At 44.5% G+C, this 22,891-nt stretch overlaps 1 protein-coding gene across 1 annotated transcript in view; it reads right to left on the bottom strand.

Annotated features, from left to right (window-relative positions):
* LOC121675067 (protocadherin-23-like) overlaps positions 1–1,877 on the bottom strand; it is a 3,325-nt gene extending 1,448 nt beyond the window's left edge. The window contains exon 1 of the mRNA XM_042050039.1: positions 8–1,877. Coding sequence (XP_041905973.1) covers positions 8–1,877 — 1,870 coding nt within the window. The remainder of the gene's footprint in view (positions 1–7) is intronic.
* Positions 1,878–22,891: the final 21,014 nt, after the last annotated feature.

Genomic DNA, 22,891 nt, shown 5'->3' on the forward strand with positions numbered 1-22,891 from the left:
GCAGTACCGGGCCGTGCCGGGCAGTACCGGGCCGTGCCGGGCCGTGCGGGGCTCACCTGGAGGAGGCGGCGGCCGCGCGCGGCGTGCTCGGGCAGGCGCGCGCGGTACACGGCGCGCTCGAACCGCGGCTCGTTGTCGTTGGCGTCCTCCACGCGCACGCTGAGGCGGCACGCGGCGGCGCGCGGGGGCACCCCGCCGTCCCGCGCCACCACGCGCAGCTCCAGCGCCGCCTGCCGCTCGCGGTCCAGGCGCGCGCGCGTGCTGACGGCGCCGCTCCGCGCGTCGATGCGCAGCAGGGCCAGGGCGGCCGCGTCGCCCTCCAGCTCGTACCGCACCTCGGCGTTGGGCGAGCCCGGCTCGTCGGCGTCGGAGGCGGTGAGGCGGAGCACGGCGGTGCCGGGGGAGGCGGCCTCCGAGACGGCGGCGCGGTAGTGGGGCTGCGGGAACGCGGGCGCCTCGTCGTTGAGGTCGGCGACGCGCAGGAGCAGCGGCTCCTCGGCGGAGAGCGGCGGCGTGCCGCCGTCCGTGGCCACCAGCCGCAGCTCGTAGAGGTCGCGGCTCTCGCGGTCCAGTGGCCCCGCCACGCAGAGGAAGAAAACGCCGGCCCCGGCCGCCCGCAACGCGAAAGCGCCGTCGCCGCCCAGCAGGGCCAGCGCGATGCCCCCGCCGCCCTCGGCTCCCTCCGCGTCGCCGCCCTCGTCGGCGTCCGAGACGGAGACTCGGGCCACGTAGTCGCCGGGCCGAGCCCCTTCGGAGACCCGCGGACCGCCGGTCTCGGTGAGGTAGAGCAGACGGATGGAGGGCCGGTTGTCGTTCACGTCCAGCACGGCCACGGAGACGAGGACGCTGGAGACTTCGGGCTGGGCGCCGCCGTCCCGCGCCTCCACGACCAGGCGGTGCAGGGCCCGCGCCTCGCGGTCCAGCGGGCGGCGGAGGCGCAGGACGCCGCTGCGCTCCTCCACCGCGAAGTAGCCGTCGGGGTCACTCTGCCGGCGATTGATGGCGTACCGCACCTCGCCGTTGGCACCCAGGTCGGGGTCAGTGGCCCGTAGGCGGCAGACGGCGGTGCCCGGCGGCGCGTCCTCCCGCAGCCGCGCCCTGTACTCGCCGCGGCTGAATGCGGGCGCGTTGTCGTTCTCGTCCAGCACCCGCACCAACACCCGCAGGCGGCCGCGTCGCCGCGGGCTGCCGCCGTCCCACGCCTCCACCACCAGCCGGTGGACCTCCGCCCGTTCGCGGTCCAGCCGCCGCAGCAGCACCAGCTCCAGCGGCTCTGGCCGCACATAGCGCAGCTGGAAGAGCGGCGGCTCCCCCGCCGCGCCGCCCTCCTCCAGCAGCGCGTAGCCCTGCGTGCCGAAGCGGCCGGCGTCGGGGTCGCGGGCAGCCGGCAGGCGGAAAGCGGTGCCGGGCGGGCTGAGCTCGGAGATGTTGAGCTGCAGACTGTCCTTCGGGAAGCGTGGCGGGTGGTCGTTCACGTCGGTGACAGCGATCTCCACCTGCACCACCTCGCCGCGCAGCGTGGCCGCCGCGAAGCTGTAGCGCGCCCGCCGCTCCCTGTCCAGCCGCCGCGCCGTGCGGATGATGCCCGTCTCCGGCTGGACGTGGAAGTCCGCCAGCACCGCCGACTCGCCGCTCCCCTCGGACAGCAGGAAGCCACCCGGCAGGTCCGCGCCCGCCGGCAGCCCCGCGCGGATATCGCCCACCAGCGTCTCGGCCGGCAGCCCCTCGTCCACTGCCAGGCTGAGGTTATACACCGGCGCCGCGCCGCCGCCCGCCGCGCACAGCCACAGCGGCACCAGCAGCGCCAGCGCCCATCCCGTCGGGGGAGCGCCGCCCTGCCCGCCCCGGCACCTGCCGGCTCGCAGCCGCCGCGCCATGCTTGGCCGCTAAGCCGGCATCGCGGGCAGCCTGCGCTCTGCTACTCGCCACCGCCAGGCAGGTGCCTCCGCCTCGCCGCCGCGGGAGCAACTCCCGAACGCCGCCGCCGGTGATGGGAAGGACGAGCGTGTGCGAGGGGGCGGGAGAGCGGCTCCCGCCGCCACCGCCCCGCGCAGCCCCCGCCCCGCCGCCCCCCCGCAGCTCTGGGGGCCACCGCCCGCCCGCCCACCCACCCGGCACCCCGCGGCGTCCCCCGCGCACAGACGTGTTGCGCTGGGTCGGGATGGCGCGGCGCTGCTCCAGTGCCGCTCAGACTTCGGAGAGGTCTTCGCCGAAATTGATTCCTCGGGGAATCAGCTGGCTTCCTGCTGATGGGGCAAAGTGTGACGAGCACACGGGCTGCCTCTCGATGCAGAGGCATGGCTTGTGAAAGAGGAGAATTTAAATGAAATAGAAATCTGCGAGGATAAACGAGTTTGCACAATTCAACAAGGATTTGTCTCGCCTTAGTATTCTGGTCCTCATTTTCCATTAAAAGGCTGGCTTGTTATCATAGCACTAGGTCAGTAAATAGCAACTCAGCATGGCAGGAAAGCATTTACCAGAAGTAACCTTTAAGTAGATGCTTTGATCAGCTTCAGCAAGACCAGAACTTCTTTCCTTTACCACTATTCCTAACTCCCATATCTATGTCAGAATGGTCTAAGAATGAATTAGTGCTTCTTCAGTGACACTGAGAATATACAGCATCATAAAAATGCTAAGTACCAACCATCCTTCTATCCATGAAAGCTAAGTACAATACTTCAGTGGTTACCAGTCTCTTACTGTTTCCACTGATACTTTACAAACTTCACCTTTCTGGCAAGAGTCGAGCAGCTGTTCAGAGAAAAGTAAATACATCCTAGAACAGCCAAGTAAAAGCAGGGCAAAGACAGTAAGTAGCAGGAGGAGTTACTGTAGCTCAGTCCTCTCCTATGAAGGGGCACTTGAGAGGGCAGCTGTTTCACTATTTGCCTCTTTTCCAAGTCATGGAAGAACTGCCCAAGTATACTGCCAGAACATTCTGTGGACAGAGCAAACTCACTGCAACAGCGAGGAGAAGTGGAAGAGGATTTTTTTTTCCCAACGTTTTTGGGACCTACACAATACCACATATCCAGGTTAAGAGGGAGAACTAGGTTCTAAAGTAAGTCTAGAAGTCTTACTGCATGTGTGTAGTTACATGGATAGGAGGGGAAAGAGATGAGATCACATTGAGTGTATCTGACTTGCCTCCTTACACAGAGAAACAGGGCTGAGCAAAAGCTGGATCTTGTCAGATCTTCTTGGGCACATTCTGAGAAAGTCTCTGTATATTTATACACTGTGATAATTACAAGCATAGAACCAAGAAGGAAATGCTGAGGTCCTTGCCAGCTTCGTTCATATTCATTGAGAAAACACATGGATCCTCCCCAAGTCACAGATGTTCAATATGAAAATGCCTGAATTCCATTGAATCACAGCAAGTTTGGACAAGCAGCCATGTCCCATGCAGCCCATGCTGTCACTAAGAAAACATGCGAATCATGTTCAATCAGGCACATTCACTGAAAAACTAAACAAAACCTGCTGTTGACATGGTCAGGCAGTGCCTAAAGAGCAAAATTCTGTATTCAGATACAGCATGCATGAAGATAGCAGGGGAAAAATAAGATTGATGTAGTTATCTGTGGTTCTGGCAGTATTCATGTATTTTGTGAAACCAGGGCACTCTTTAACAGTTTTATATGAAGTAAACTCATACGAAAGCACTGCCCAGCTACAGCATATTTCCAGAAATACTTCTTTGGGACACTATAGATATTTTGCCTACTGTGAGCATGAGCCTTACCTCGCAAGTATTCCTCCACCTTCTCTGTGTTTCTGCCTTCTCTGAGTCTATTCTTTCCTCCATTCATTTCTTAAACATTTTCTCTTCCTCTCTTTTGCCATGTTCATTACCTCATTCTTTTCTTCCACAAATCACAAACAGAAGTTTCTAAGTCTTGAGGAGATGTTTGCCATCCCCTGGATATATTTAGCTACCCCTGCTGTTCCCCATCTTCTCAGTGACATGCTGACCTACACAAAAAAAAAGAAGTGACATTTGTAAGACATGGAGGGAAGCTGCCACAATGACATAATCCCAAAGGAAGCAAGGTGTCAAAGTGCACTAGCCACCTGCTACATCCTCAACAGATCACTCTCATAGTGAACGCACTTGCCAGCTCCTCAGATCTACCAAGTCTTCTAATGTACAAAGTGGACAGGAGCATAAGCATATTATTTGAAGATGAGGGATGTTGGTTAGAGTACACAAAATGCCTGGGCATTCCAGTTGAGCCAGCCTGCTCAGTTAGATAGCAGAAAGTTACTTCTCCTGCTGTTCTCCCATTCCTTTCCTGGAGGTAGCCACCTCTGACTTTGTAGGCATGTGAACAGTATAGGAATCCACTTTCAAACCACTGAAGTTTCAAACCCTGTTTCTTCAGGCAACCCTATATGAGCATCCCTCTAATCCACTATGTAAGGCAGTGAACTCTGGTGCTTCCAGAGCAGCTCCGCATGCCAAATTCAGCTGTCCTGTGGCAGGGATGCAACCTCCAGGAAAGGAGCAAGGAAGGAAACTGGAAGGTGCTAGCTCTATCAGCTGCTCAAATTTAATCGGCTCATATTTGCAAATCACAATTTACTATGGCTTTAGCCTCCTTGGATTAACTGGAAACTTTCTTCTCTTCAAGGAGAATTAAACTATAGCAAACTAAAGTTGAGCATGACACTAGAGCGTAAAGACCGCTGAAACAGAAATAGTGTTACAACCATGAAGGTCTATCAATAACAAAGTTAATTCTACCTACAAACATTGCCTCGCCCACGCAACAGCTGTGGCAGCTGAAGATATGACCCTCCCATGCTGAAGACATGGCTGAGGTGGTAAAGCAGTATGACCACTTCCTTTTCTGCAGCTCGCTGGCTCACTGCAAACCATCTTCAGCAGCAGCAGCAGCAGTTTAAGCCAAACCACCTGACTCGGGGCTGACGCAGGGCGGGAGCGCTGCAGGATCCATTCCAGCGCTCATTAGATGGGCGGTAGCAGCCAGCTGAGGGCAGAGCGCGACTGAACTGCTCCAGACAGGGCTGAAGCAAATAAAATAAAACCTGAAAATTTTCCATGAAGTTATTTCCTGCTGTTTGAAGACAGCATGGTCTCAGCTGCTTGTTACTGCCTTTCAGCCAGTGGGCACCATGCTTCCGTTTCTGCTTACCAGGTGGTGTTCCCTGATCCTCTGTGGGCTTAGTTTAAGGACAGAGATTAGTTTAAGCAATGCTGAAACAATGATTTCCATTAACCCCAGTGATTCTTTTTCCTATGCTGGGTTACAGAACGCCCATATAAATCAGCTTTCTGGCAAAATTGTGGTGTGAGGAAGCACTAATATCTTCAAGTACTGCAGCTGGATCCTAAGAAAGGACATCTGTCTCCAGCCTCGCTGGCTGGGGTCACTGTGGATACTCAGCCTGTAATACATGATATATGGAGAAAGCGTTAACTTTGCAGAACATCAGGTGTTTCATTATTTATAGTTCCCCAGGCACAAGTATATTGATTTCAGCAACACCTCCTTGAGGGAGTGTCAGCTGCACAAAAGATTTGCTGGTGACCACATGGCGGCTGGTCACAGTTACTACAACAAAAAGCTATGTAGGAACTGCTCTCCTTATAAATGCAGCAAAATGTAATTAAGAGTAATTTTTTTTTCTGGTAGCCATCATTTAACTCTTAATCACAAACTAATTTGCAGAACTCATTTTACTGTGAAATAATAGATGGTTTGCCTTCTCTGATGAAAAATCATGTAGTTGCCAGAACCCGACTGGAAATAATGTACTGAGTCTGTCTTCAAAGGTAGGAAAGACTTTCATACTCTTTGTGGTACAGATAGTAGTAGTGGGGTTTTTCAGTTTCATTCCAGATACACCACAATGCCTTTGCTCCGCCTGTAGAGGATGTTGCTGGCACCTTCTGTGGGCAATTACTTTAGAATTTGTCACTCTGGTATAACCATCTAAGTATGATTACCCAGATCAATATTTTCACATTAACTTTATTTCTAGTCCACTTATCTCATATGCTGTCAGCCAGACTTAATTATCTGTCCCAATTTTGTGTTTCTTCTCCAATTTTATGGATCTTCATTAATCTCTTTGCTGTTGATCCCATTCTGTTCCTACACACCTTTCCAGCTGCAAATCCAAGTGTCACATCACTTGTCAAGATGATTGTTCAAATATATTTAGATTTGCCTGAAAAAATTGGCTGTGTTCTACACATGTTAAATTTATCCCACTATCCCCTGCAGGATGAAGATATTCCTTGTTATGCACAATATATATAACTGATCCTTTATAATGAATGAAGTTTATAGAAAATATCAAATCAAATATTAGAATAAATATTAACGTAGTTAAATTAGATTCTGCTAGGTAGGTGTTCATTCAGATTTTGACATCCTAACCAATTTTATATCTATATCTAGTTTATAAACTTGGTCACAGATTTAAATTATCTAGCAATTAGATTTTATCCAAGAGTAAAAGATCCCATATTTGATTGCTATTCACTGCCTCATCTGTAATTAACATGATATGAAGTTATCTCTAAAATAGAAGAAAGGCTTCTTCCTTTAGCTGCCTGTTATTCCAACAAACTGATGCAGATTTGAAGCAATCTCTTTAGGATGGCAAAGGGTTCACCCTTACAGGCCAGGAATAAACACACAAGAGCTTCCCACTACAAGGGTTGCATTCTACATAAAGCTGGCCTTTGCCATCTGCTTGCCACTGCTGAATCCAGACCTTAGTGGTCTCTCTAAAATCTGAAGGGGAGTTCCAGAAAGCTTGATAAAATACATCCCAGGCTGGATTTAATACTCCTTGGATATAATATCTCCCTTGACTACTATATTGAATTTTCACATAAAATGTATGAGATTATCTACATTATCAACATTTCTCACACAATAATAGATCACAACCTGCAATCAGATCCAGTAGTCAAATTCTATGTGTGTAGAAGAGCGAAGGGAAAAAAGACACAGGTGCGAGAAAACAAAATGGGACCAAATCCTGTTATCTGATGTGTTTGTCTGAACTGCAGATGATACTGAAAGTATGCAATGACCAAACACATTTGCAGGAGCTCCAAATCCAGATAATCTTCATCTGGATGTAGTCTCTTAAATCAGGGATGTGAGTGCAGTATTATACAAGTTATTCTGTATCTATAGGATATGATATCCTAGCACTTACTATGCTTACCAATCAATCTCTCTCTAAGCTTTGAAGCTCTGAAAAGAAAGAACTGGCTGCGAGCAAGCAAAACAAAACCATTACAACCATATCTTAAAACACAGAAGTCTCCAAGCAGAGGATTGCTCTGAATTAGCTCTTCCCAGATTTCCCTTCAGTGACGTCAGTTAGCTGATGTTAACATTGGCCAGCACTGTGCACAGCACTAGTGGTGCCAGCGAGCCAAAATACAGTAGTTGAACATTAAAAGTCTGTTAACAGAATTCAAGCTGCAAACAAGATGCAAATAGCAAGAATGATTGCAATGGCATGCCATGGGATAGGATGCATTTTCTGTCACTTGCAGTCTTTAAATCAAGGTTAGACAGCTAACAGACATGTTCTATTTCAGCCACAAATGACAGGGCTTTAGGCAGGAATTACCAAGTAAAATGAAGTCAGGCTAAACGATTAGGCTGTTCCTTTCTGGCTTTCACATCTATGAAAATCCAGCTTCCCAGGGCAGCTGCCCTGATCGCAGAAGAGCAGCCCACACAGTGTGCTTGAGACTGGAAGCCTGCTGCTATCACTTCATCAGCTGAAGTCCCTGCTGAGGACTCAAGCTTGTGGCACTCAGAGGAGGGAGGGTCTACACATAAAGCTGTATCTTAATATGCTAAGCCACTCTGCCAGCTGATTCCCTTGCTGCATTGAGCTAAGTAATTATTTTAAATAGCTGTAAATCAGAAAAGAGCTTTGCTTGTAAAAGTGAAATATACCATAATCCACATGTGAATTAATGCCCCGGCTATTTTCTCTCTCTCACGTGCACAAACACTAAAAGCAATGAATTCACCAGCAATTTTTGAGCCTTTGTATTCCTTTTCCAGATGATAATTTCATAAAGAGTTTTGATGCCTGAGTTTTGGCTGCTGTGCTACAACTGACACTACTACAATTACAGTCCTAAAAGGTTCATGTGTTTTCTTAAACAGTCTATTAAGCAAAGCTATAAATACACAAGAACAAAGCAATCCTCCTTCTCCCAGTGTAAGTGCCCTGACCTGCTGATTTTCAGGGCACACAGTGTTATGCAGAACTACGTATTTCTTTGGGGAGGTGACAGCTGGAGCTGTGTCTGCATGGGGTGAAGACCCCCCAGCAGCCATAGGGGAGCAGATGTTTGTGTTCCCTCCTGTAGCAGGTTTGTTTTTATTGGCAGCTGTCAGTAAACTGTTGCTGGGTAATTCTGCTCATGTCATTTTGGTCCATGGTAGTGGAGCACCTAGTACCTTCTCGACAGGCACCCATTTTTACTAGATGTGAAAACACATTTGTACAAATCCTAATTAATGGATCTTATTTGATTGAAAGTAAGCCAAACTGAGTGCTGGAGGCAGAAGTTGATTGCCTATTTTAATTTAGGTCATATAAGCTGCATCTAAAAGCAGTTCTGACAGCTTCCTCCAGCCTCTTCATGTCAGCAGGGGGAAATCCTACTTTTATGGTGCTGTCACTGAATTATCCAAGATCTCATCTTTTTTTATATAGAGTTTATCACTACAGAACCTTTACAGAGCTGAGAAGGCTCATAATCACCATTCCACAGAGGACTGCAGACAGATACTAAGTTATGTCTCCGTAGGACACATTCACCCTGCAATGGACAGAGAGCCCTAAGGTAAAATTGACCCTACTCTTCAGCTGGAGGTGTCATAGCACCACCCTCAGGGGCCCCAGCCTGAAATAACAGACCCAAGGCGGGGTTATTTGCCAGAAAAGCCCCAGCTATCTCACCATCACAGTTTCTAGTGCCAAACAGTCTTTGCAGTGTGCAAAGACAGCGTTCACACACAGTGAGTGCATTGGGGTGGGGAGCTCCCTGTGCAGCACTCGCTGCAGGTGCGCAGTCACAGAGGGCATCAGCAATGCAATCTACACTTCCTGCATCCCAAGGCAGTGGCTTTGGGCTTGTTCTTCCTCGCTTGCTTTTCCCAGCCTGTTGTATTTCACTGCTGACCTTTTTTTTTTGTGTGTGTGTCTATGTTCAAGAATAAAATATCACAGGCTTTTACCAATTTTAGCTATGTATCTTCTCCTCTGGTGGCTGGAACGTCAGCTATGAGATGCTTGAGATCACAGCATCACAGCAGTGGTTTTAAAGTTTCAAACATGGACATCAAACTGTTCCCCAGCACAAAATAGTCAACAAAAACACCTTTCTAAATGTTTTTTTTCATCACTCCCAGTACATTTATGAATAGTCACATCTTTGACTATGTTACCTTTAACATAACCCTGGCTATGGTTTGCAATGCTTGCATGTATCATACTGCAGTAAATACAGAAATCAGTGTGTTTCAGAGTGAACTCAGCCAACAAGGATAGAATGGAGAAGCTTCTTAAGCCTTTAAGTAAGGCATAAAATAAACTTCTGTAATGTATTTAGAGGAAAAATAAAAACTGCTAGACATCTGTAAAAGGAATGCAGGACTTCTAAACCCATGTACATTCATGCACTAGAATATGACTACAGGAACAAGAAGATATCATAGGAATACTAAATTCCTACAGCTAATTTTAGGCAAGAACTGTCTGTAGGCCTAGCTTACTATTTCAATTACACTTGGCATGTGCTCATGCCTGACTTGACCACATGGTTTCTGAATTCCTGCATCAAAGCGTTTATGACTGCTTCTTTCAAAATAACACAAAATGCATCCCCTTCTCTGAACTGCACTAAAAAATGCCATCAGGAAAATGAAGCGGGATTCCTAAACATGTTCATCAGAGTAGGTGCCTTGGGTACAGCACAGCTGGGGTGGCCTCTCCCAGTGCCACCAGCCTCAGTCATACTCTAAAACTGGGTGCCAGCACTTTGGGGATTAGAAGAGTGCATCTATTTTCAAATACATTTTTTTCCTAACAAGAGTTACTAGCCTTTTTTTAGGTGACCAAGGAAAAGAATTAATGCTATGCTTTTCAGACTTTACCAAGAAGAAAGATAAGATGCTCTTAAAAGGAATTGTGAAGTAATTAGGTCTAGAATAGGATGTGCAACAGGTAACACTCTGCTGGAAGTAGACCTCAGGCAGAGGGAGGTGTAACTCCCTGGAAGGGGCAGTTTAGACCAGAAATCTCAGTGTTGCTCACATCTAGCAGAAACAAACCAGCACTGAGAAGAGCATAAAATATCCTAGTGAATTCAAATGACATCGTTCCTCTACTGCACAATAGTTACTTGGCTGAAAATTCAGAGAACAGAGAAACTGAGTGCTCTGCTGACTTTAGGCTGTGCCTAGAGCATCATTTTCCTTTCTCACAACCCAGAGATGGACCATATCTGCAGCCAGCCTCTAGGCTGGTCTCTAGGAGAGGACCTCCCTCAGGGCTGCCAGAGCTGCCCCACAGGCCCCACTCTGCATGGGAAGAGCTGCTGCTGGGATGATACAGATGGGCTCCCCACTGCCACACAGGGGCAGGGACACCAGGCTCCACACCATGCCTGCCTGACACGGGGACTCACTCTGCCTTTCAGCTTCCCAGCCCTGACCACCATGTCCTTGCCTCTGCCCACCACAAACCTACATCTGCCTACCACCTCTGAAATGAAAACAGGCAAAACTCTCAGACCACCACACAAACCCAAGTAATCATGCAGAGCAAAATGACATTGTCCCTTCAGTAAAACCTGCATGCTTTCTCTCTGACTCCATGTTCACTTTATGGCTGCGTGGTGGGGAGGGAAGGGGAGGAGACCATCGAACTCTCTGTGGCTGTAGGTATTTTTCTAGGTCTGGGAGCAGTTCACAAGTTCCTTGCTTATTCTAAAGAAAACAACATGCACGAAAGTGCTCCTGCAGGGCTGAATATGGAGTCTCTCTCAGGCTCAAATCTCAGTTTACACCCATAGAAAAAAACATATTGCCAGCATGAGCTCATGACAGGGTGAGCTCTCTCTGAATGCTCATTTTGGCTTATGCGCTTGGAACAGCTTGCTGTTTTCTCTGTAGCTCAGTCGTGCGATATTTCACCTCACTCTTCATCAAGAACCAGGAGGGGTCCCTAGTGCGATGGAATGAAAAAATAGCAGCAGTTTTAATTTAATGTGCATTTCTTTTATGAGAGGGCCTTTTGAAATGACAGACAAAATTTTTATTTTCATACACAAAGCCATTCTCTGCTAGGAGAAGAGTTCAGGTCTGCATTTTCTCTTTCTTTTTTCGTTCTGTCATGAATGAGCTGCTTTCAGTTGTTGACACAGGCTGTCAGAATTTCATTGCACTAAACAGATTGTTGGCAGCTGGTGGGAAGGTAAAATAAATTCATCTACATTGAAATAATAGTTTGTTCTTTAGAAAGTGGCATTCATTTACAAGCCCTCAAGCTCTCTACAGATGTGAATGAATGAAGCTTTATAGTGATCCTGTAGGAGGGGTAAGCAGAGCATGCACTTTTCAGTCCCAAGCACAGAAGGCACCTGACTTGTCCAAGGTCAGACTAAATGCACCTGAACCAAGATCTACTGAAATTAATAAAACATTTCCTTCAACTTCAAGGCATGCTGAGCTGAGACCTAAGCTAGTGACAGAAATAGAAAATAATTCATAACCCTCAAATATCTCTTCTAATTGCTATTTTAGGCTACTTTTCTTCCTTCTGTTTTAGAGCAAGCTTAAACCACAACATCAGCCAAACCACAAAAATTTATTACAAGACAATATCATACAAGAGAATTTGTGTTAAAGCTTTCCAGAAAAAAATCATATTGCAAGGACAAATAATAGTATTTTGTGGCCAAGATAATATCTAAAGGAAATCAGAATGAGTTGAAATATTCCCATAGGATTCTTTGCTCGAACGCTAAAGCACTTATCTGAAATTTTTATTTACTGCAACAACTTCATGTCATTATTGCCTAAGTTAATGGGACAGGGCTATAGCAGAAGTACCAGCTAGAATTCAGGACTCAGTAGTGCACCAGGGAAATGAAAAATCTGAACCACTCTGGACTGTGCACTTTTAGGCTGCTAAACAGATGCAAGTCTTTAGCAATGAGCACTTAAATAATCTTTTAATTTAAACCACACCTTTTTAATTGCACTAACAGCCATGTAGTCATAACTGTAGGATCCACTTGGAAATACAGACGTCTCTCAACTACATGGAAGCAAATTATCATGGCTGGGATTTAGTCATACCACAGCAACAGGGAGACACCCAAGTTGCTCTGAAAAAACAAGCTTATTTACTTGCACACAATACCATCTGAACCGCTCTACTTCTTTCACACCTGAACTGGGCAAAACCCATCCATCAATAAAGGTTTGGGACTTCTCTACTCTGCAGTCATCAGCATCACCAATATTTTTATCTTACCAATTCTTTGTAATATCTTCTCATGCTCTGATTTACATGTGCTTTATATTAGCTATGGTTTTATTTTCTCTACGTGGCCACTTCACTGCATATTTAAGCTAAATGCAGTTACAATAATGGAGGATTCCCCCAATTACCTGCTAACCACAGTCCTGCAACAGAAAATATCATGGCATTAACTTCATCCTCTTTCTCTCCTTCCCTAAGTTCCAAACCACTTATTCATGCCCTGGAGATGTTCTGACCAGGACAAGAAAGCAAGTTTCCAAGTCAAAGATTCGAACAGAAAATGGCTCTCCAGCTACCCCTTTTCTCTCTTACATTAGCAGCCTTCCAGGACAAGGGCCAGCACTAACTGGTGACTGAGCCAGGAAAGGACAAGCTCCTTCGGATTGCTGGAACTTCCCAGGCCAAAACTAACATATTCAAATCAAGGCAAGAGGTGGCCAAAGCAGACTGTGGAGCACAGGCATCATGCAATCACAGGGGATAAAACCAGCTCATAATGTCCATGGGTATCAGTTTCTTATTGGGTAGAAGATGCATCTTCATAAGGAGCGTGCTGAAGGAACCTGATGTGGGGAGGCAGAAGCCTGGCTGAAATGACAAGGTCTGTCTCCACAAGGATTCCTCACAATCTCCCCATGCCAGGTAACAAACAAACCTAAAAAAGTTGTCCTGGCTACTAATGATGTCTTGAGCATTTAGAAATCCAGCCAGAATGAAGTTGGAAGCCCAACTAGGCCTTTGGATCATAGACTTGGAACAACATAAGACAGACACCCTCAAAGGGCAAGATACTCTGCTTTCTCTGCTGATTACTACCCCCATCCAGACAACATCACCTCAGCCTCCTTCAGATCTGGTTTCAAACATTTCCTTCCCATCTGTGCTTCTTTCTCAGCTAACTCTGCGCAATGCTGCAGTTGATGGATTACGCAAAAGAGAGATACAAGATAAAGTATGTATTGTTAATGTAGGAAAGACTCTCCCATCCATATGTCTTTCCAAGGATCCCAATATAAATGAAGACTGCTCCCCCTAAGTCAGAGAAGAACAATCCTCATATATTCTCTACAGGACTATTTTAGTTCATTCACGAATTATCATAACATATAAAAACGTATGTAAAAAGTATCGGGTGAAACGCCTGCCTGACTGGAGTCCATGGCAAATCTCCCATTTACTCTAGAGGGACAAAATTTCATCCACTAAGTTCCAAAATGAACATTTTCTGCCTACATTTTCTTGGATATGTGTATTACGCAGATGCTCTGTGTTTGCTCAACAGCTAAAGAAAGTTATTTTTTTCATGCAAAATGCTGTCTTGTCTCCCCACTAGAAAATAGACTTTGAATAATTTCTTCAGAATATAATACCAAATTGTCAGGGTTTGTACCGTCTAATCTGGGTTTGGCATAACCAAGTGAGCTCGCTGGCTGCTAGCCCTGCCATTAATAGTAACAGCACAGTTTGGGACTTCTCCTTTGGTTTTCCACTCGTACATGTCTCTGTGTCCAATTTCAAACACAGTTAATCATGAAGCAGGGAATAAACGGCAAAGGGGAAAGGTTGAGGATGGGGAAATGCATTGAAACTCCTCTCAGAGAGTAAAAGGGCAACAACCTGAGCCCCAGGAAGATTAAACTGGGGCAGAAAAACATGTTCAGAGAGGATGCCTAGCCATCCTGGCAGCAGTGCACAACTTGCCTCTCACAGCTTTCTGCTGCTCCTCCCCATGGGTTGCTGCCCTGCAGCCACAGGACAAGATGCAGGCCAGCATTTCATCTGCTCCAGTTCACACTTCCATTAGTTAACCTCAATTGCCTCAATTTGCACCAATAAACTGGGCAGGGAATCACAACAGGTTAGGACATAGGCAGGCTCCTGCTAAGAGCTGCCTCTGGCCAGGGCATGGAGGCCAGGGGCGATTATCCAGGGATTGCAGCCAGTTCTCCCATGCGCTCAAGTCACGGACAGCAACATGCGATATGCAAGGACATCAAACTGCTGCAGATAACAGGTAAACAACTCCCCAAGAGGTGAAGATAATTGGGAAAGTAAGTATCTTTTGGGGGAGGACAAAGAATGTTAAAATTCTCTCTTGGGAGACTTTGATTTCCCACTAAACTGCTCCTCTGTGAACTCATGCCTGGCTTTCCCTCTGCCCATAAATTAATGTATTAAAAAGCCTCACCACAGTGCTGGGATATAAAATTCCCTCTTCAAAACCTACATCTAAAGCAGCCATTCAATGCAGGGAGTTTTTGTATGCCCAGGTTTAGAAGCCACTTCACATTTTTTGACCTCTCTGTTAGAGAGACAAAACTCTTAGGCTAATATCTCAGCCTGGGGATCTTTTCCCCTCTTTGAAAAAACCCAGAGAAAAGGCAAAGGCACATAATTGAGAAAATGGTTCAAACTGGAGTTTTAAACAGGTGTTTAGACAGAACAAATATTGATCCCTTGGTTCATCACTTTCTGAGGTGGGAAAGGACATGAAAGATAGAAGCAGTACATTAATGCAGTTAGAACACTTCCGAATTCATTTAAAAAACCCATCCCAGCATGCCCAGCTTACTCTCTCTTGACTGTCTCACCCCAATAAATATTTACTGATTGTAACTGATTATACTTTGAAATACAAAGCCCCTCAGTATGGTAGAAATCACCTCCCCTGTTACAACTAGTACAGATTCAAGGCACAAATGTAACTGCAGAATTTGCTGCAGAGGGCTTATGACCAAAAGTACTGGCAGAGAAAAGACATTTTAGAAAATGCAGCCATGAGGACAATGAAACTTTTAAATTTCTCTGCCAGTAGATGCTGGGTGGATTTATTTACCTTTGGTCTATGAGGCAAGACTTATCTGTTGGCTTAAATCTTTACTAAGGGAAAAGAGGAAAAATTAGGGGTTGATAGAGGAAGCTTTATAGTATGAAGTTTGGGAGGTTTGATCCTATGGCCCTACTTCTGTGGTGGGTTTATAGGACACAAAAGCACATGAAAAATCTTACATCAGTGTTACTTCCCAATATTTTTATTCTCTTGTGTACTTTTTATTTCTACTTCCTTCTATCAAAGGAGAAAAAGCCCAGAACAGATGTGGAAAATGTAGATAGATGGAAAGTGAGTCAACCAACCCGCCAAGACAGGTATTTAGAAAAACGTTAGTGCTTCTTAACCACACCTTGCTCTTTTCACCATCTTGTCCCTGGTAGCTCCAGTGTCCTGCTCCCAGCACACAGGTGAACTGGGCAGAGTCCATGGCAGACTTGGGCTTACACTGGGAAGTTCCATGTGCAGTACCACATACATGAAAACACATTAAACGATGTATGCATGAGCAAAGCTGGCTCAAAGAAACGAATCAAAGAGAAGAAGAAGGAAAATGAGTGAAAAGAAGATGAGGCAAAGACAGCAAATAACACCAGTTTATCAGACCACTGAACCAGTGCATTTTTTCATCTAAAATGCAGTATTTAAAAATAATAATAAAGAAACTCATCATATTAACTGAGGCAACTAATGGAAAACAAATGCATGGCTTCAGTGAGCCATATATGGAAAAAATGCCAAAGAAGAAATTTTGGCAAGACAAAGAAGACTTCAGAGCAGAGCAAATACAAGCAACACTTCCTCTCCCTCCTCCTGTTAGGGGATGCAACAGCAAGGATCACCACACAGAGTGCATATCACAACGTTCATGTCTTGATTTAAAAGGAGAAAAGAATGTGAAACAGGAACTGCAAATTTAGCTTCCCAAAATTTATTTCCTCAGGAATGTGCATATACTTTATTTTCCCCAGCTTGATATCCAGCATGAAAAGTAGATGCTTGTGTGGAGTTTGCATGGCCAGGTTGTGGTAGTGTGTGTTGGGGGAGATGGATGACCAGCCAGCAAACAGCCCAAAGAGCTGGGCATATTTCCAAATAGTTGACACTGCCCTGCTAAAGCTGCTGTCACTGCCACTAGTTCCTAGGAAAGGGTGGCAAGAAGTGGAACATGTATGGAGCAGCACAGGCTGGATCCACCTCAGTACCTGTGAGAAAACCTCCAAACTGGGCCATGGGCCCCAGGGCTGGTAGACTTACACCATCTTGAGCCCTGTAGGAAACATTTTGTTTTTTAGCAGCAAAAATGCTTCAATACTAACATCTTGGACCAATGGCCTGGATGCAAAACCATGCTAGCAACCACCAGAGATTTGAAAGAAACAAGCTTTGCAATTAACTACAGTCATCCAGCCCCTGAAAAGGAACTAAGCATAGAACCATGGGGCAGGATCCATTTCTCTGCTATGCTTCATTACTGCTCAGGCTGTGTATTTGTCAGGCACAATGATCATTGAAGGGAGGCAGTAAGCAAAGCAGCTACATTTTATATTGAGCTGTAGAATTTCTGTTCCCTAAACTGCATTGATCTTGCCAAACAAAATTTAGAAATCCAATGGAGTGAATCAATGATGCTTCTCAGGCCCACTTCAAATACAAAAAAACCCCAAAAAATAGATATAGATAGACAAAACTATTTGGAGGAAAATGTGAAGAATGCAACTCCATGCTCAGTGCTCATTGTGGTAAATTATAGATTACAACCATTATTTTTATCATTGCAATGCTTTCAGACAGGAGAAACAACAAAGTTGTCAGCAAAACAGCTTTAGACTCTACAAATTCCACAGTGAACTTTAGAAGACATGACCCTATAAACACAACTCCCGTGTTTCCAGCAGGTGATCCCTTTCTAATCTCTGTGCATCAAGGGGGAAAAAAAAAAAATTCTTCTTCCCCTGTAATACACTCGCTTCTCTGATGGTCGCTGGTGCACAGGAGGAAATCAACAGATTATTATTTTATTCTGCTCATGAGCCAACAGGAGATAAAGAGGCTTTTGGTAGGACTGGAAGAAGGGGCAGAGCTCTGGGTTGGCAGGACAGTGTTGGGGCTGTTCTGCCCACCACCTCCCTCCATTCTGGAAGGGGCAGCCTGGGAATGAGGCAGGACGTGGTGTGCACAGGAAGGAGAAAAGCAGCATCTCACTATGATGACCATTGTCCTAATCAGCCTCAGCACATGGGGAAATTACAGCAGCCTAAGGAAAACTAAGAACACTGAAAATGAATTAAAAAAACTGAGAATCAAATGCATTTTTGCAAGAGGCTTAGCTGACTGTAACTACTTATCAAAATGTGAGGCTAAGACTTTTTAATTTTTTCCAAGGTAAGGTTCTCAGGGAACATTACCTTTACTATCTCTTGCATAATATAAATTATGTTCCCCTTCTGCTGAGGGAGAGAAGTGACTTTACATGAACTGCATGTGAGAACATAAAGGAAAACCTTTCAACAAAAAACATGGGAGAGAGAAAATGAAGCAGGATGAGCAAAGTGTATTCTTTATACAGGAACATTTCTAAATTCAACCACATACTACTTTGGTCCTGTCTACACTAGAGAAAAGCACCATCTTAAAAAAAGTGAGAACTGACATGTCTTAAAGCAAGGAAAACTGTGTGAAAACAAAGTATTGCCCTGAGGTACAAGTGACAACAGATGTGTTATTTTAAAACATGCTGGCTCCTCGTGGTTAACTGTGAGGTGTGTCCTGCAGAAAATCACCAGTTTTGTTTTTCACATCCAACATGCCTCTCCACACAGATATCAGTTATCAGTTATCATTGAGTTGTTTCAAATGAACTGCCTTGGTATAAGCAGGGTGTAAGGCATTACAGAATAGCACACAGACACACCTCACCATCCCTTCAGTCTTCCCTTTGACCAGAGCAACAACATTTAGGTTTTTCTCTTCTTTTTGGAAGACGTATGGAGATACGATATTCTTCGGAGTAGAAAGTTCTCCCATTTCCTAATTGGGACCGTTATTGGTAATGGCTCTTTGTCTGTGATTCTTTCTTTTATTTCTCTATAGGTACCATGTTAACATGAGACTTATATACTCATGGAATATTCCTGAGTCCAAAATTTTAAGACAATTTAGAAGTTTGACCACAATTTAAAGGTCTGTATTACCTGCAATACTAGATCTGTTTACCACACTATTCACAGTAGCAACTATTTATGGAGTTTAAGAAATTAAGAAATTGTGAAACAGAAAAAAGCTAGACATTTTCTTACCACAAGGACAGCTTTTTACTCAGAGATTTTGGCATTCCTCCACCAGAATATCCCCTGTTCAGCTTTGTCAATACAGCATTTGCCAGGACAGTCAGGTGGGTTGGCCTGAATGTTTCCTATTGGAATGCTGAGGCTTACCAACTGTTTGTTACTGGGCACAGTGCTGAGCTGAACACGTTAAAAAAGAGAAAAAACCCAGAGACATGATTACTTGAAATCTTCCTCACTTTGGTTTAGGTATCCTTTGTGCGTGTCTCATTCAATCTCAGGCTTTACTGCTTGCCTATTTTCTGCCAACAATGTGAAAACTGTTGTCAGATTTTGCTATTAAAACCAGTGTGGAGCGTTGTTAACAACCACTGGTGCGTTTTATACACAGTAATACTATGAGTTCTCAAGAAAAATCAAGTAGGGTGAGATGAACTGGGAGGATGGAGGCAGAACAGTTATCTATCAACATCAGGTTGAGTATCAGGTTATCCAGTCAGTAATTTCTGTCTCCAAGAACAACTTCCCACCACAAAACCCTTCCACTGCGTAGTTCTGTCAGTGTTTGATGCAGTGAGGTTGAACCACACAGGGACCTGAAAGAGCAATTGATAGCACTGCACACTGCACCTGGACAACACAAAGCTCTCCAGAACAGCTGAGAATCTCACAGGCTCCTCAGGGATGTTGTTGATGGAAGAAGGCCAGGACAAGTTTGGGGAAAGAGAAAAAAAGAAAGGAGTTACCAGATCATAATTAATCAGGCTGGAGCTACAAGCTAGATATAGCTTCCAATTTCTTAGGAAACTTTAATAGTGAAAACACTGCTAAGAATGAAAACTGAGAAATTGAAACCTGTGAGAGAATACAAAACTAAAATTGCACTGCCACAGGGTTATGTTATGGAAAGCGTGTGGACCTTTTCTTCAGTGTGTGAATCTTTGAAACACACTGTGCCATTTTAAGCACAGTTCTTCTATTTCAATTACTACAGAAAAACAGCATCACTGGCTGGCAACTGCTTGGCAACTAAAACTGCAGAAACACCAGGAACAGTTTCTTCCTCTTACATAATTAAAAACCATTTACCACCTCACCTACAAATCAAAAAACAAACAACAAAATCTAACAAACAAACAAAAAAAAAATCACAAACCCAAAAATTATCAATCAGTTTTGCCCAGGAAGACAAATAAACTGCACTTCAGTACATTAATTTATGTCACCAGCAAGAAATTTTATCTATGCTTTCATTTAGCTACTGTGATTGATTACCAGTTACTTTTGAATTTCCTGTAAAAGTTTGATTTAGAGCAACACAAAACTCCTTCGTTGGAATTTTCAGTTCCAAATAGAACAAAGTCATTAAAGAATTAATAGATTCTGGTCAGTTTCCATTGCCAAGCTTTCTTTAAAAGAAACATGCTCATTAGCATGTTGCATGGGAAGAAAAGAAATTGAATGAGCAGGAAAGAATTAATATACTTACAGGACATGAGATTTGGCTCATCTGGCAGCTGAAGCCATGCTCAATTTTTTGTATGGAATTTTTATATTCATAATCTATACCGTTGCTTTATTGAGAGCAGATCTCTAGTTGTCAATGCAGGAAGTTTGCTTGTCAAGGGGATTTACTTGGAAATAGTTAAGTCATGTTATGATTCGTAGTGTCTTTTCCCAGTTAAAAAAAAAAAAAAAGGCACTTTTGGATGCAGCACAGAAGTTTTTCCAACTACACAAGCTACACTCTTTCTTATCACAGTAGTCTCCCAGCAGCAATGCATCCTGTCAGTATGATATTCTATGGCTATAAACTCACTTCTCATTCCTCAGCTCACCATTTACCTGTCAGAAAAAAACCAAACTCAGGGTTGTAAGGTAATCCCTACATTCAATCAGCTGTAAAAAAATTCACCTCACTATTTTTTTAAGATCGTCACCATGCAGACTTTGGCTTCAGTCTTCACACTTTACTTTTAAGCCTTGTTTAGAATTGTGCTTGCAAGCACTTCCTCTGTGAAAATCCCAGTTCAGCTGAAATCCTCTCCGGACTTACATTCTGCAGTGGTCCACAATTCTTCACTTGCCACTGAATTTTCCGTGGTATACTGAGTTATAACTTGGAGCATGAGGGCACTGGAATATGCAGATACATATGCAACGCCTGCACTTTTCAGAAATGCATTTATAGCTTGCTGTCAAGAGATCTATTTGCATCAAGGTGCCCACATTTTCATTTTCACCACTGGCTGCACCCACATTAACACACTATTGCTCCTCCATTCTTCTATTTATACTCATCTAATCCAGAAATGCCTCCTCTACTCCAGCCTGCCAGGTAAATCTAGCAAGTTTTCAAATATTTCCTTTCAGACATCATAGCTCTAGTCTCCTTTAGTCTTAATTCTTGTACTATCCTTTTCACCTCCCTGAGAGGTTTCGGTTAATTACAGTTTTCTTATCTGGTCTCTGGGAAGTCTTATTTTTCTCTATGTGTAGCCCTTGGTACTCGTCATTCATACTGATGCTGCATTGACTCTCCCTTGCTCTGAAGGACTTAACCCTTCATCCCTTCTCTTAGCGATGCATCAGCTGGAAAAAAAGACATTTGCAGCATCCAAAAACTCAAGAATTGTTATTGGAGCAGAAAGAGTAAAGGTGATGTTTTTGCAAAGACATGCTCTCCCTAAAAAATAAAGCAGAGGTTGCAAAAAAATGTCGGCAGAAATGAGCATTTCACACAATACCTGCACTTCTCAAACACAAGGGTAAGGCGGGCAGGTTTTTTGGGGGAAGAAAAAAACCCCAGCACAATACAAATTTATCAAGCATTTTCAACTACAGTTTTCTTGTCAGTGATTTCAACCTTCCCTGCAAGGAGAGAGACATTTAGCTCAATTATTTTACTGCTGAGGTCTAATTTGCAGCTGAGTGCCTCCAATTAATCCATGCTTTAGATAGAACTTTGGGGCTTCTGTACTCATTATATTCAAACAAAAACCCTAAAGAAAGGTTAACAAAACACTGGTGCTAACATACAGCTGAAAGAAGCTAACATGTGACTGACCTAAGTACACAGCTAAACATTACAAAGCCTATCCTACAAAGATTCAATACACGCAGCAATAGGAAGACAGTAACACCCAAGGGTAGATCCTGCAAATCCCTCAAGAAAAAAAAAATATTTTAAAGAGTTTCTAAACAACATTTGGAAAAAAACCCAAACAAGTCCACATCTAGAAACTCCACAGTTCCCATCTATAGCAAGTACTTAACAGAGTTTTAAATCTTTAAAACTACCTGGGCACTGCCTTACAGCACTTGGTAGACAGAATACATAAAGACAGCTTAAAGACAAATTAAAGACAAAATTCTCTTGGTTGGATTTGGTTATTTTGCTGGAAAACCTCTCAAGGTAATTTTGCAACATCAATATTTATGAATACTTATGCTGATATTTTTCAAGTTTCTGATGTATACTAGATGAGATTACAATACTGCATGACTGCTGATGAACTTTATTTTTCAAGATAAGCAAGCCTAGGAAAAAATCATGTGAAAAAAAGTGTTCACAGACGCAATTACATTCTGCTAGCCCTGCAGTTGGAGCTTACTTACAGATCCTTACTCAATATCAAAACAAGAAATGCAGATTCCCCTCTGTGCTTCAAAATTTTTGGATCATCTTCAGACAGGAATGGTCATTCATTTTTCATCCAACTTATTTTTGTCAGTTTTCAACCCATTTCAGTCCTAGTAAGCACAGAACTAAATTCACAAGACTTCAAGATATAAAAGCCAGTGAAGTGTTTCTTAGCTGCTGCCATTAAAGAAACCTCAGATGGGAATCTCCCAAAGTTACAAGCTCTGCCTAAATGACCACCAGTGAAATCTGCAGTTACTTGCCTGCCAAGTTGCAAAGGACCAAGTGAATCACCAACTCCATACTATGCTTATGCAACAGGTAGTTTCAAGTCCTGTTAATGCAGTGTTCACTTCATAGATCAAGAATGCAGGTTGACCCTTCTTTAGCTGATCAGGCTTACTGACACAGATTAATTTCCTAATATGTAATGTTTTCTTAGGTATGCTAATAAAAGTTTAGAAGGCTCATCTAAAAATGAATGATGCATCTTGAGTACAAAAAAGCACACCCTGTGCAGATATTTACATACATGACATGGCAGACTGATAC

This window comes from Corvus kubaryi, unplaced genomic scaffold (assembly GCF_017639235.1).
Source record: "Corvus kubaryi isolate FWS band 111438036 unplaced genomic scaffold, C.kubaryi_AGA036_p1.0 71, whole genome shotgun sequence".
Classification (NCBI taxonomy): Eukaryota; Metazoa; Chordata; class Aves; order Passeriformes; family Corvidae; genus Corvus; species Corvus kubaryi.